Raw genomic sequence first — 15,892 nt, 5'->3', positions numbered from 1 at the left:
GTGTGTTATTTGTGGCGGTGCACAGTAGTGACCGGATGGAGTGTAGTGCATCAGGGAGGTCCTCCTGCCAGCGGGAGGCTGGGAGGTTCCTGGACCGTAGGGCCAGCTGGACGGCCCTCCAAACCATCCCGTTCTCCCTCTCTACCTGCCCGTTTCCCCGGGGGTTGTAGCTGGTCGTCCTGCTGGAGGCGATACCCCTGCTGAGCAGGAACTGACGCAACACATCACTCATGAATGTGGATCCCAGGTCACTGTGGATGGAGGCGGGGAAACCCAACAGAGCGAAGATTGTGTTGAGGGCCTTGATGACGGTGGCAGACGTCATAACGGGGCATGGGATGGCGAAGGGGAATCAGGAGTACTCATCGGCCACATTGAGAATGTACGTGTTTCGGTCGGTAGAGGGGAGGGGCCCTTTGAAATCCACGCTGAGGCGTTCAAAGGAGTGTGAGGTCTTCACCAGGCGCGCACGGTCCGGCCAATAGAAGTGCGGCTTGCACTCCGCACAGACCTGGCAATCCCTGGTGACTGTCCGTACTTCCTCAACGGAGTAGGGCAGATTACGAGCCTTGACAAGATGGTATAACCGTGTGCCCCCCGGGTGACAAAGGCTGTTGTGTAGGGCCTGGAGCCAGTCTACTTGTGCGCAGCCACATGTACCTCGGGATAGGGCGTCACGGGGCTCGGTGAGTTTGCCGGGGCGATACAGAATCTCATAGTTATAGGTGGAGAGCTCGATTCTCCACCGCAAGATTTTATCATTCTTGATCTTGCCCCGTTACGTGTTTTTGAACATAAAGGCTACCGACCGTTGGTCAGTGAGGAGAGTGAATCTCCTGCCGGCCAGGTAATGCCTCCAATGGCGCAACGCTTCAACGATAGCCTAGGCCTCCTTTTCGACGGGCGAGTGCCGAAATTCTGAGGCATGAAGGGTGCGGGAAAGAATGCCACGGGTCTGCCTGCCTGATTGAGGGTGGCGGCAAGGGCGATGTCTGAGGCGTCGCTTTCTACTTGGAAGGGCAGTGTCTCGTCTACTGCATGCAACCCGGCCTTGACTATGTCTGCTCTGATACGGGCGAAGGCCTGTTGCACCTCTGCCATAAGGGCAAAATGGGTGGACTGAATGAGTCGGCGGGCCTTGTCCGCATAGTTTGGGATCCACTGAGCGTAGTACGAAAAGAACCCTAGGCAGCATTTGAGGGCCTTGGGGCCATGGGGGAGGGGGAGTTCTAAGAGGGGGCGCATGCGGTCCGGGTCTGGGCCCAGGACTCCGTTCTCCATGACGTAGCCGAGGATGGCTAGTCTGTTTGTGCGGAACACGCATTTCCCCTTGTTATAAGTGAGATTTAATTTCTGTGCCGTCTGGAGAAAACGGTGGAGGTTGGCGTCGTGGTCCTGCTGGTCATAGCCGCAGATGGTAATATTATCCAGATACGGAAACGTGGCCCGCAGTCCGTACTGGTCTACCATTCGGTCCATTGCTCGTTGGAACACCAAAACCCCGTTAGTGATGCCGAAGGGAACCCTGAGGAAGTGATAGAGACGACCGTCCGCCTCGAAGGCAGTGTATGGATGGGCCGATTTACGAATGGGGAGCTGGTGGTAGGCGGAGTTTAGGTCAATCATCGAGAAGACACGGTACTGTGCAATCTGATTGACCATATCAGATATGCGTGGGAGGGGGTACGCGTCGAGCTGCGTGTACCGATTGATCGTCTGGCTGTAGTCCACGACCATTCTATACTTCTCCCCAGTTTTAACGACTACCACTTGAGCTCTCCAGGGGCTATTGCTGGCCTTGATAATACCTTCCCGAAGCAGCCGCTGGACCTCGGTCTTGCTGAATGTCTTGTCCTGGGTGCTGTACCGTCTGCTCCTGGTGGCAACGGGTTTGCAATCCGAAGGGTCGACTTTTAGGGTGGCGAGGCCGCACACATTGAGGGGTGGTAGGGGCCCGCCAAATTTGAGGGTGAGGCTCTGGAGTTTGCTCTGGAAATCCAGGCCTAGTAATAGTGCAGTGCAGCGATTGGGAAGGACGTAAAGGCGGAAGCGGCTGAATTCTAAGCCGTGGACCGTGAGAGTGACCGTTCAGAACTCCCGAAATGGGACGGACTGGGATCCGGAGGCCCGGGAGATTCTTTGGTTGGCGGAGTGGACCACGAGGGAGCAGCACCTGACCGTATCTGGGTGGATGAAGCTTTCGGTGCCCCCGGAATCCAGCAGGAAAGAGGTCACGTGGCCGTTGATTTTCACCATAGTCGAAGCGGTGGCCAGGTTGTGAGGTCGGGACTGGTCGAGCGTCATCGAGGCGAGCTGCGTTTGATCATCACTGGTGTCAGAAGATGGAGAATGTGGGGGGCCCCGGTCGTGGAATGTCGTCAGCGTCCATGCCCCGTGGGGAAGACAAGATGGCAGTGACCGAAGATCCTGCGGGGGACAAAATGGCGGCACCCATGGGCCACACATTGCTGAAGCTGAACAAGATAGCGGCGCCCATGGGCCGCATGTGGACTGAGGGGGGGGGGGGGAAGATGGCGGCACCCACTGGCTGCGCGTGGTCCGGGGTGGCGAAGATGGCGGCGCCCACTGGTCGCGCGTGGTCCCGGACGAAGATGGTGGCACCCATTGTGCATGTGCCAGGGGTGAGGGGGCGATTAGGGTGCCTGGCACACTGCGGCGAAGTGGCCCTTTTTGCTGCAAGCCTTGCAAATGGCTGTGCGAGCCGGGTAGCGTTGGCGAGGGTGCTTCTGCTAGCCGCAGAAGTAACATCGGGGACCCCCGGGATGCTTGGATTGGCATGTGGCGCAGGCGTATTGGCTGGGTAAGGCCCCGGCTGGGGCGGCTGTTTGCGGGGTCCACGGGGGATAGGAGGGGTGGGCCGCACGGCCAGAGGGGTAGGCCTGAGTATTACATGAGGCGACCATCATGGAGAGCGCTAGCTTTTTAGTCTCCGCTCGGTCGAGCGTGGCCCCTTCGAGCAGTTTTTGGTGGATGAGGTCCGACCCAATCCCCATTACAAAAGCATCGCGCATGAGAAGATTAGAATGTTCGGTAGCCGTAACGGCCTGACAGTCACAGTCCTGGACGAGTGGGATTAGGGCCCGCCAGAAGTCTTCAATGGATTCACCAGGGAGTTGAGAGCGAGTGGCGAGTACGTGCCTGGCGAAGAGTGAGTTTGTTTTCTGCGCGTAGTTCTCTTTGAGGAGCGCCATCTTGTCCGCGTAAGTCGGGGCGTCCTGGGTCAGCGGAAACACGCTGGAGCTCAATCTTGAGTACAGGATCTGTATCTTCTGAGCCTCCGTCGGTGTGTTGGTCGCTGAGTTTATGTAAGCCTCGAAGCAAGCTAGCCAGTGATTAAAGTCTTCAGGCGTCGGCCTATTGCGGATCCAGCTTCAGGCGATCTGGTTTGATTCGGAGGTCCATCTTGTAGAAAATCTTACTGCAATAAATTGATGCACGATCAATTGCACAAAGACTCAGATTGGGTACAACTGTGGCTTTATTGCAGTAAGATGCGTGGACTCCTACTGCAGCTGGCGAAATGGCTGCTGAATAGAGGACATGCATATTTACAATCCTCTTCCTGGGCGGAGCCAGCCGGCAGGGGCTACCGGCGAACCTGTAATATAGGTCCTACCTTACATCACCTAATACAGGTGTAACAGTGGTTTACCACAATCTGTGACAAAGCTGATGAATGATTCACCATGTTTTTGCAAAGGTCTTTTGAACCTGAATCTCTCAAAGATTTCATTTTTCTGCATTTTGCAGTGGTCTTCAAATTTTTTAAATATTACATCGTTTGCTTTTGTCCTCCCTTTCAGAGTAAGTGAAAGAGTTGTATATTTCTACAGCCTGCTGTCCTGCCATGGATAAAAGCAGAGCTATTTTTCTAGCTTCAGAAGCGGTGGCCAAATCATGTGATTGCAGAAAGATAGGGAATTGCTGTTTTAAAAGTTTCCAATTAGAGTTAAGATTACCAGTAGTTTTGAGTAAACATGGAGCTTGAACTTGGTCCTTCGAGGGGTCCGAATGCTGCGAAGCCTTCCAAAGTCGAATATCCGGTACAAATTTTCTTTTTTTCTTTCTAGTTCTGATCTAATTTATCTTGTAAGCTTTCTTGAAGTCAAGCCGGGTACCATATTCTGTTACTATTTCTGATAGTAATGTATTTCTTTGCACAATATAAGTTACTCACTTGCTCTTCTTCCAGAATGATCTTTAACTCGATGTTGATTAACACTCGGAGGGGGGGCAATTCTTCGAGCCCCGCGCCAGGCCGGAGAATCGGAGCAACCGTGCCACGACACACCGACGGTGCCGCGCGATTCTCCGAGGTGCGGAGAATCAGCGCCATTTGCGCCGGTCCGTTTGGCGCGGCGCCGGACGGTGGGCCGCTGGAATCAGCGAGGCTGCCAATTCTCCGGCACGGATGGGCCAAGTGGCCGCTCCGACACGACATAGTCCCGCAGGAGCCGTTCACCTCCAGTCGCTGCCGGCGGGAACTCTGCGGGAGCACTCGGGGCGTGGCCTGTGGGGGTGGGGGGGGGGGCTCCCTCACCCGGTGGGGCCTCTGATGCTGGCCCGCGATCGGGGTCCATCGATCGGCGGGCCGGCCTCTCTGTTAGCGGGCCTCCTTTCCTCCGCTGGCAATGTTTTAGCCCAGCGCCATTGTTGTGCGGGACGGCCTGGGGGAGGACGGCCACTGCGCATGCGCAAGTTGGCGCCTGCCCAACTGCGCATACGCGGGACTCAAGGCTCCCCGTCTTTTACGTTGCACCGGGTCTCCGACGCCACGCCGAGGCCCCGCCCCACACAAATCACGCCACGCCCCTGCCAGCCCCACGGAGGCCCCAGAATAGGGGTCTGGGAACGGGCTCCGACACCGGAGTAAAACACTCCGATTTTTACTCCGCCGTCTGCACTTCGTCTCCCGTTGGGAGAATCCCGCCCGTAGTCTTCCAATTAGAGCAAATATTTTATTGAGTAATGTTGACAAATTAACTGTGAGTTTGTTCTCTCTCCAATGCTTAAACTAGATGTTACATGAACAAGTTTATATAAGAAATACTTATGATTAGCTACACCTGTGCTGACCTGTCTTTGTCTGCTTGTGGTCCCTCGTCCATGTCCTTGCGGATCTTGGCTTGAGTCTGTCTATTTATACCTGTCTCTAGTGCTGTCCTCTTGTGATTACTTAGCTGTTATGTCTATACATTAATCCCTTGTGTACATACAGATATGCAGATCACTGCATAAGACACTCCTGAAAACCTTCAATTATGAGATAGTTTTTGGCCATGGGCCTGTATCTGTCTCTGTGTTTTATAAATACTGCCCTCGGGGAGGGTTCAGGTTGTGAAAGTTGCTGTACAGAGATTAGTTGTTGTTTTTCCAAGTTGTCTGAGTTTGATCTGCCTGGTAACTAGTGACAACCTGATTGTTTATCTCTTTAATTGGCTGTTTTTCTGAGATTAACCAATCAGCTATCCTCTGGTTCAGCATTCAGGAAATGATCAAAGTTTAAGTCAGACAGTAAAATAGAGTCTGGAGAAAGTTTTTGTTATTTTTCATGTTTACCCCAGTCTATAAAGTTGTTGCCTCCTTAAAGAGTTTTATATCCAATCATTGAACAGGGACAGGGACAGTGGATTCCCAGAATGTTGCTGATCCTTTTTTCCATCTCCCTGTGTTTTTCCTGGGTCTCTCCCGGTAAGTACAGAATTCATTCTTCCATTCTCACTCTCTCTCTCTCTGGGGTTAATGTGAATCTTTTGGGGAGAGTTTGAAATGGGTGATATTTGATCAGACGCCTGTTATACAGCCAGCCTGATATCTGACACCATTGAAGTCAGCACAGTGTGTCAGACTCTGATGGGATTTGTGTCCAGGACAGGTTGATGGAACCATCAATTCAGCGAACACGTATAGTTGGATCTGAACAGAGGCTTTAAAACACTTACAATAGAGCCAGCCTATTCATCATTGAACTTCAGATGAAATGGCAGGCTGGCTCTAAGGCACTGATCTTTATACATCGGTCCCAGGGGGAGGAGTCCTGGGCAGAGCCAAGGAAGGAGCCTAGTACAAACTCTCGCGTACTCCCAGAGCGACTCCCCCTGGTGGTCGGATAGTGCAACTGCACTTACAATGGGTAGATAACGAACATATATACATGGAGTGATATTGGCAACTATATATAGTGTGAATCACATTCACCACACAGGTGAACACATCAAGAGCAATTCCTTATTAGCAATAGCCTTCAGCCACACGGCCAGAGGCCTCCACGGTCAGTGGGAGTTAAGGGGGTGCGGGGGACTGGCGTTGCCCCGGGAACAGGAGCTCACAGTCAGGGGTTAGCATGGTGGACCCGCGGGCGCTGAGACACTCATTTCCACAACCCCCCCCCCCCCCCCAGCCCAGGCCATGGGCTGTCACCCTCCTGCTCTTCAACCCCCATTACCCCACCGATGGCGAACTACCCCACCCGGGGCAGCAAACCCAGTGCCCCGGGCTCTTTGCCAGTGAGTAAGGATGGCTGCTCACCTCCTCAGGTCCCTGCAGCAGCCCTTCTAACAGTCTCAGGTTTTTAAAAAGGGGTATTTTATAACGCTGCGTGGCCACTTGCTGGGGAAGCTGTTAGGTCACGTGACGTCATTAGATAGGGGGCTGCTCCCGTTAATTGAATGGAGATTGGTCTGGTGGTGATTATTGTTTTCCTGCCACGCTACAGCGGGATCCTGATTTCATCAATGGGAGTGATCTGGTTAGATTGCAAACCGATCAGGGCCTGGCGGTCTTCTCATTTTTGGCGTCTCCTGCGATTTTGGCGTCTCCTCGCACACTCTCGCTTCAGCACAATGCGACCTTGAAGACCATAAGACATAGGAGCAAAAAGGCCACAGCCCATCGAGTCTGCTCCGCCATTCAATCATGGCTGATATTTTCTCATCCCCATTCTCCTGCCTTCTTCCCATAACCCCTGATCCCCTTATTAATCAAGTACCTATCTAACTCTGCCTTAAAGACAGTGATTTGGCCTCCGCAGCTTTCTGCGGCAAGAGTTCCACAGATTCACCACCCTCTGGCTGAAAAAAATTCCTCATCTCTGTTTTCAAGGATCGTCCCTTTAGTCTGAGATGGTGTCCTCTAGTTCTAGTTTTTCCTACAAGTGGAAACATCCTCTCCACGTCCACTCTATCCAGGCCATGCAGTATCCTGTAAGTTTCAATAAGATACCCCCTCATCACAGGGGCTGGTTTAGCTCACTCTGCTAAATCGCTGGCTTTTAAAGCAGGCTAGCAGCACAGTTCGATTCCCACATCAGCCTCCCCGGACAGGCTCCGGAATGTGGCGACTAGGGGCTTTTCACAGTAACTTCATTGAAGCCTACTCGTGACAATAAGCGATTTTCATTTCATTTCATTTTCCTTCTAAACTCCAACGACCTCTTCATTCCAGGGATAATTCTTGTGAGCCTCCTCTGGACCCTTTCCAGAACCAGCACATCCTTCCTTAGATACAGGGCCCAAAACTGCTCACAATACTCCAAATGGGATCTGACCAGAGTCTTATGTAGCCTCAGAAGTACATCCCTGGTTTTGGCTAGCCCTCTCGACATGAACGCTAACATTGCGTTTGCCTTCCTAACTGCCGACTGAACCTGTACGTTAACCTTAAGAGAATCATGAACAAGGACTCCCAAGTCCCTTTGTGCTTCTGATTTCCTCCATTTCTCCTTCGAAAGTGTATAACCTCACACTTTTCCACATTGAATTCTATCTGCCACTTTATTGCCCAATCTCCTAGCCTGTCCAAGTCCTTCTGAAGTCTGCCTGCTTCCTCAATAGTACCTGCCCTCAATGTACCATCTGCAAACTTAGCAACAGTGCCTTCAGTTCCTTCTTCCAGATCATTAATGGATATTGTAAAAGGTTGTGGTCCCAGCACAGACTCCTGAGGCACACCACTCGTCACCGGCAGCCATCCTGAAGAAGATCCCTTTATCACCACTCTGCCAATCCTCTATCCATGCCAGGATCTTGCTCTTAACACCATGGGCTCTTAAATCGCACCCCAAGTCTCTGGAATGGCTGCTTCAATCTGGAACATTCTGAGTCAGAGGTGAGAGTGCTTCTGGTGAGCCAAGGCTGGGAGTGAAATTTGAACTGAAATATTCCTGACTTGTGACTGGTGTGGTTTTCTGAGGTGAGGATCTCGAGGATTATGGGGCAATGGAGGTTCAATGATCTCATGTTTCAATGAACACTGATAGAAAATGTTTCACGTTCTTTTATTCTTTCACTGAATGGACACTTCACTGGTTAACACAGCATTTTTATTCACATCCCAAATCACCCTGGAGAAGGTGGTGGTGAGCTGCCTTCTTGAACCGCTGCAGTCCATGTGGTGTAGTTACACCAACTGTGCTGATAGGGAGGGAAGTTCAGGAATTTGACCATTTGACATCGATTGGGAAAAGCAAAACAGCTTAATCACTCCTGGTATAACTCTCACTGTGAGGGGGGAGTCCAGGGTCCCAGTGTCTCCTCTCTTTACACTGGAGCTGCTGGACGAGGTCTCTTCAATCTCACTGTGAGGGGGGAGTCCAGGGTCCCAGTGTCCCCTCTCTTTACACTGGAGCTGCTGGACGAGGTCTCTTCAATCTCACTGTGAGGGAGGAGTCCAGGGTCCCAGTGTCTCCTCTCTTCACACTGGAGCTGCTGGACGAGGTCTCTTCAATCTCACTGTGAGGGGAGAGTCCAGGGTCCCAGTGCCTCCTCTCTTTACACTGGAGCTGCTGGACGAGGCCTCCACAATCTCACTGTGAGGGGGGAGTCCAGGGTCCCAGTGCCTCCTCTCTTTACACTGGAGCTGCTGGGCGAGGGCTCTTCAATCTCACTGTGAGGGGGGGGGGGGGGGGGGCAGGGTCCCAGTGTCTCCTCTCTTTACACTGGAGCTGCTGGACGAGGGCTCTTCAATCTCACTGTGAGGGGGGAGTCCAGGGTCCCAGTGTCTCCTCTCTTCACACTGGAGCTGCTGGAGGAGGTCTCCACAATCTCACTGTGAATTCACTTCCTGAATCTCTCTCTGTCTCAGTTTGATCTTCCTGGTAACTGGTGACACAGGATAGTTTATCCTTCAATTGGCTGTTTTTCGGAAGCTGACCAATCATTTATCCTCAGCCTGGTTCAGGAAATGTTCAAGTTAGACAATAAAATGGAGTCTGGGTAGATTTGTTATTTGTATTTTCCCCAGTCTATAAACAGGATTAGTTTCCCCCTCAGAGAGTTTGATTCCCAGTCACTGATTGGAACAGGAACAGTGGATTCCCAGAATGTTGCTGATCCTTTTCTCCATCTCCCTGTGTTTTTCCTGGGTCTCTCCCGGTAAGTACAGAATTCACTCTTCCATTCTCACTCTCTCTCACTCTCTCTGGGGTTAATGTGAATCTTTTGGGGAGAGTTTGAAATGGGTGATATTTGATCAGATGCCTGTTATACAGCCAGCCTGATATCTGACACCATTGAAGTCAGCACAGTGTGTCAGACTCTGATGGGATTTGTGTCAAAATACGACGGAGAGGAGAAGGATAATCCATGTTTCACCCACCCCAGGATCAGCTGTGATGCCCTCATGGTTGAATAGGTCAGGTTATCTCAGACCACCAACATCCTAGTGACGATGTATAAAGGGGAGATTAAAAAGCTGTGTGAAGGACAGTGGAGATCCTGCTCTGGATTGACCATCCCAGTTTGACAGAGAGACTGTTCACACAGTGACTGTCTCCCCCACCCCCTCTCCCCACCGTGTGGCGTTCTGCTCATAGCCAACAGTAAAACTGAAACTGAATCACATGATGGACTTCTCTCCCAGTGACATAAAGCTGCTGTGTTTACAAAGAGATTACAGCAAAGATGATAACAGCCCAGTCCTGAGTGACTGATTCTGTGTTTACTCCCTGTTCTGAGAGGCTGCAGCATCTAATTGTGACCCAGTTTAATCTGATTCTGTTTCAATATCAGACAGGATTCTGACATTGTGATAAAGTGGTGGACAATTGGAGATTGTCTGTGTGTGGATGGACCGCTCTTTAACCCGGGTCCGGGCAGCAGTGCTAAATAAAGACTCTATGTTGAATCATACGGACTCGAAATATTAACTTGGTTTCTCCGCACACATACCACCCAATCTCCTGTGTTTTCCAGAAATTTCTGTCACAAATTCAGGTTTGGAGCATCTGCATAATTCTGTTTTCAACCCTCATTATTCAGTTATTTTACAGACACTGACACGTTTACATTGACTTTCACCGTGTTTGTGATACTCCGGAGGTTTCTGCTATTATTCTGCTCAGTGAACTCCAGCTAGATTATTCTGTTTATCGTTTGGTGTTTCTTAAACAGTTAACTGAACTGTTTCTTTTACAGACACCAACACTCACACAGTGATATATACTATCGTCTCCGGAATTGAGGATTTTCCTGATGTTACAACTGTCGCGATAATCAATGGTGTCCAAATAGGTTATAGTGACAGTAATATCCGTCGCTGTATTCCCAGGCAGCAATTCATGGCTGATTATTTCAATGTGACACACTGGGACTATATCACAGATCTGGTGAACATACATTCAAACATGGCAAAGGAGAAGCTGGATACAATAATGAAGATCACAAACCAGACATCCGGTAAGATCAGGAAGATAGAAACTCTGTGTCGATTGACATCCTTACACTGCACTCAGTCCCACAGCACTGACCCCTGGGACACTGCACTCAGTCCCACAGCACTGACCCCTGGGACACTGCACTCAGTCCCACAGCACTGACCCCTGGGACACTGCACTCAGCCCCCAGCACTGACCCCTGGGACACTGCACTCAGTCCCACAGCACTGACCCCTGGGACACTGCACTCAGTCGCCCAGCACTGACCCCTGGGACACTGCACTCAGTCCATCCCCAGCACTGACCCCTGGGACACTGCACTCAGTCCCCCAGCACTGACCCCTGGGACACTGCACTCAGTCCCCCAGCACTGACCCCTGGGACACTGCACTCAGTCCCCCAGCACTGACCCCTGGGACACTGCACTCAGTCCCCCAGCACTGACCCCTGGGACACTGCACTCAGTCCCCAGCACTGACCCCTGGGACACTGCACTCAGTCCCCCAGCACTGACCCCTGGGACACTGCACTCAGTCCCCCAGCACTGACCCCTGGGACACTGCACTCAGTCCTCCCAGCACTGACCCCTGGGACACTGCACTCAGTCCCCCAGCACTGACCCCTGGGACACTGCACTCAGTCCCCCAGCACTGACCCCTGGGACACTGCACTCAGTCCCCCAGCACTGACCCCTGGGACACTGCACTCAGTCCCCCAGCACTGACCCCTGGGACACTGCACTCAGTCCCCCAGCACTGACCCCTGGGACACCGCACTCAGTCCCCCAGCACTAACCCTTGGGACACTGCACTCAGTCCCCTAGCACTGTCCCGTGGGACACTGCACTCAGTCCATCACCCAGCACTGACCCCTGGGACACTACACTCAGTCCCCAAGCACTGACCCCTGGGACACTGCACTCAGTCCATCACCCAGCACTAACCCTTGGGACACTGCACTCAGTCCCCCAGCACTGACCCCTGGGACACTGCACTCAGTCCATCCCCCAGCACTGACCTCTGGGACACTGCACAGCCCCCAGCACTGACCACTGGGACACAGCACTCAGTCCATCTCCCAGCACTGACCCCTGGGACACTGCACTCAGTCCATCTCCCAGCACTGACCCCTGGGACACTGCACTCAGTCGATCTCCCAGCACTGACCACTGGGACACTGCACTCAGTCCCCCAACACTGACCCCTGGGACACTGCACTCTGTCCCCCAGCACTAACCCTTGGGACACTGCACTCAGTCCCCCAGCACTGACCCCTGGGACACTGCACTCAGTCCCCCAGCACTGACCCCTGGACACTGCACTCAGTCCCCCAGCACTGACCCCTGGGACACTGCACTCAGTCCCCCAGCACTGACCCCTGGGACACTGCACTCAGTCCCCCAGCACTGACCCCTGGGACACTGCACTCAGTCCCCAGCACTGACCCCTGGGACACTGCACTCAGTCCCCCAGCACTGACCCCTGGGACACTGCACTCAGTCCCCCAGCACTGACCCCTGGGACACTGCACTCAGTCCCCCAGCACTGACCCCTGGGACACTGCACTCAGTCCCCCAGCACTGACCCCTGGGACACTGCACTCAGGTCCCCCAGCACTGACCCCTGGGACACTGCACTCAGTCCCCCAGCACTGACCCCTGGGACACTGCACTCAGTCCCCCAGCACTGACCCCTGGGACACTGCACTCAGTCCATCCCCCAGCACTGACCCCTGGGACACTGCACTCAGTCCCCCAGCACTGACCCCTGGGACACTGCACTCAGTCCCCCAGCACTGACCCCTGGGACACTGCACTCAGTCCCCCAGCACTGACCCCTGGGACACTGCACTCAGTCCCCCAGCACTGACCCCTGGGACACTGCACTCAGTCCACTCCAGCACTGACCCCTGGGACACTGCACTCAGTCCCCCAGCACTGACCCCTGGGACACTGCACTCAGTCCCCCAGCACTGACCCCTGGGACACTGCACTCAGTCCCCCAGCACTGACCCCTGGGACACTGCACTCAGTCCCCCAGCACTGACCCCTGGGACACTGCACTCAGTCCCCCAGCACTGACCCCTGGGACACTGCACTCAGTCCATCCCAGCACTGACCCCTGGGACACTGCACTCAGTCCCCCAGCACTGACCCCTGGGACACTGCACTCAGTCCCCCAGCACTGACCCCTGGGACACTGCACTCAGTCCATCCCCAGCACTGACCCCTGGGACACTGCACTCAGTCCCCCAGCACTGACCCCTGGGACACTGCACTCAGTCCCCCAGCACTGACCCCTGGGACACTGCACTCAGTCCCCCAGCACTGACCCCTGGGACACTGCACTCAGTCCCCCAGCACTGACCCCTGGGACACTGCACTCAGTCCCCCAGCACTGACCCCTGGGACACTGCACTCAGTCCCCCAGCACTGACCCCTGGGACACTGCACTCAGTCCCCCAGCACTGACCCCTGGGACACTGCACTCAGTCCCCCAGCACTGACCCCTGGGACACTGCACTCAGTCCCCCAGCACTGACCCCTGGGACACTGCACTCAGTCCCCCAGCACTGACCCCTGGGACACTGCACTCAGTCCCCCAGCACTGACCCCTGGGACACTGCACTCAGTCCCCCAGCACTGACCCCTGGGACACTGCACTCAGTCCCCCAGCACTGACCCCTGGGACACTGCACTCAGTCCCCCAGCACTGACCCCTGGGACACTGCACTCAGTCCCCCAGCACTGACCCCTGGGACACTGCACTCAGTCCCCCAGCACTGACCCCTGGGACACTGCACTCAGTCCCCCAGCACTGACCCCTGGGACACTGCACTCAGTCCCCCAGCACTGACCCCTGGGACACTGCACTCAGTCCCCCAGCACTGACCCCTGGGACACTGCACTCAGTCCCCCAGCACTGACCCCTGGGACACTGCACTCAGTCCCCCAGCACTGACCCCTGGGACACTGCACTCAGTCCCCCAGCACTGACCCCTGGGACACTGCACTCAGTCCCCCAGCACTGACCCCTGGGACACTGCACTCAGTCCCCCAGCACTGACCCCTGGGACACTGCACTCAGTCCCCCAGCACTGACCCCTGGGACACTGCACTCAGTCCCCCAGCACTGACCCCTGGGACACTGCACTCAGTCCCCCAGCACTGACCCCTGGGACACTGCACTCAGTCCCCCAGCACTGACCCCTGGGACACTGCACTCAGTCCCCCAGCACTGACCCCTGGGACACTGCACTCAGTCCCCCAGCACTGACCCCTGGGACACTGCACTCAGTCCCCCAGCACTGACCCCTGGGACACTGCACTCAGTCCCCCAGCACTGACCCCTGGGACACTGCACTCAGTCCCCCAGCACTGACCCCTGGGACACTGCACTCAGTCCCCCAGCACTGACCCCTGGGACACTGCACTCAGTCCTCCCAGCACTGACCCCTGGGACACTGCACTCAGTCCCCCAGCACTGACCCCTGGGACACTGCACTCAGTCCCCCAGCACTGACCCCTGGGACACTGCACTCAGTCCCCCAGCACTGACCCCTGGGACACTGCACTCAGTCCCCCAGCACTGACCCCTGGGACACTGCACTCAGTCCTCCCAGCACTGACCCCTGGGACACTGCACTCAGTCATCCCCAGCACTGACCCCTGGGACACTGCACTCAGTCCCCCAGCACTGACCCCTGGGACACTGCACTCAGTCCCCCAGCACTGACCCCTGGGACACTGCACTCAGTCCCCCAGCACTGACCCCTGGGACACTGCACTCAGTCCCCCAGCACTGACCCCTGGGACACTGCACTCAGTCCCCCAGCACTGACCCCTGGGACACTGCACTCAGTCCCCCAGCACTGACCCCTGGGACACTGCACTCAGTCCCCCAGCACTGACCCCTGGGACACTGCACTCAGTCCCCCAGCACTGACCCCTGGGACACTGCACTCAGTCCCCCAGCACTGACCCCTGGGACACTGCACTCAGTCCCCCAGCACTGACCCCTGGGACACTGCACTCAGTCCCCCAGCACTGACCCCTGGGACACTGCACTCAGTCCCCCAGCACTGACCCCTGGGACACTGCACTCAGTCCCCCAGCACTGACCCCTGGGACACTGCACTCAGTCCCCCAGCACTGACCCCTGGGACACTGCACTCAGTCCCCCAGCACTGACCCCTGGGACACTGCACTCAGTCCCCCAGCACTGACCCCTGGGACACTGCACTCAGTCCCCCAGCACTGACCCCTGGGACACTGCACTCAGTCCCCCAGCACTGACCCCTGGGACACTGCACTCAGTCCCCCAGCACTGACCCCTGGGACACTGCACTCAGTCCCCCAGCACTGACCCCTGGGACACTGCACTCAGTCCCCCAGCACTGACCCCTGGGACACTGCACTCAGTCCCCCAGCACTGACCCCTGGGACACTGCACTCAGTCCCCCAGCACTGACCCCTGGGACACTGCACTCAGTCCCCCAGCACTGACCCCTGGGACACTGCACTCAGTCCCCCAGCACTGACCCCTGGGACACTGCACTCAGTCCCCCAGCACTGACCCCTGGGACACTGCACTCAGTCCCCCAGCACTGACCCCTGGGACACTGCACTCAGTCCCCCAGCACTGACCCCTGGGACACTGCACTCAGTCCATCCCAGCACTGACCCCTGGGACACTGCACTCAGTCCCCCAGCACTGACCCCTGGGACACTGCACTCAGTCCCCCAGCACTGACCCCTGGACACTGCACTCAGTCCCCCAGCACTGACCCCTGGGACACTGCACTCAGTCCCCCAGCACTGACCCCTGGGTCACTGCACTCAGTCCCCCAGCACTGACCCCTGGGACACTGCACTCAGTCCCCAGCACTGACCCCTGGGACACTGCACTCAGTCCCCCAGCACTGACCCCTGGGACACTGCACTCAGTCCCCCAGCACTGACCCCTGGGACACTGCACTCAGTCCCCCAGCACTGACCCCTGGGACACTGCACTCAGTCCCCCAGCACTGACCCCTGGGACACTGCACTCAGTCCCCCAGCACTGACCCCTGGGACACTGCACTCAGTCCCCCAGCACTGACCCCTGGGACACTGCACTCAGTCCCCCAGCACTGACCCCTGGGACACTGCACTCAGTCCCCCAGCACTGACCCCTGGGACACTGCACTCAGTCCCCCAGCACTGACCCCTGGGACACTGCA

At 55.6% G+C, this 15,892-nt stretch overlaps 2 protein-coding genes across 2 annotated transcripts in view; both read left to right on the top strand.

Annotated features, from left to right (window-relative positions):
• The window catches only part of LOC119976111 (stonustoxin subunit alpha-like), a 784,268-nt gene that overhangs the window by 712,559 nt on the left and 55,817 nt on the right, over positions 1 to 15,892 (top strand). The gene's annotated exons all lie outside the window — the stretch shown is intronic.
• The window catches only part of LOC119975568 (class I histocompatibility antigen, F10 alpha chain-like), a 22,941-nt gene continuing 16,249 nt past the window's right edge, over positions 9,201 to 15,892 (top strand). The window contains exons 1-2 of the mRNA XM_038815356.1: positions 9,201 to 9,392; positions 10,434 to 10,694. Of these exons, the coding sequence (XP_038671284.1) occupies positions 9,341 to 9,392; positions 10,434 to 10,694 (313 nt within the window). The 5' untranslated portion in view covers positions 9,201 to 9,340. The remainder of the gene's footprint in view (positions 9,393 to 10,433; positions 10,695 to 15,892) is intronic.

Source organism: Scyliorhinus canicula, chromosome 13, assembly GCF_902713615.1.
Source record: "Scyliorhinus canicula chromosome 13, sScyCan1.1, whole genome shotgun sequence".
Taxonomy (NCBI): Eukaryota; Metazoa; Chordata; class Chondrichthyes; order Carcharhiniformes; family Scyliorhinidae; genus Scyliorhinus; species Scyliorhinus canicula.
The sequence above is the reverse complement of the archived record's forward strand: the minus strand, read 5'-3'. Positions and strand labels throughout refer to the sequence as shown.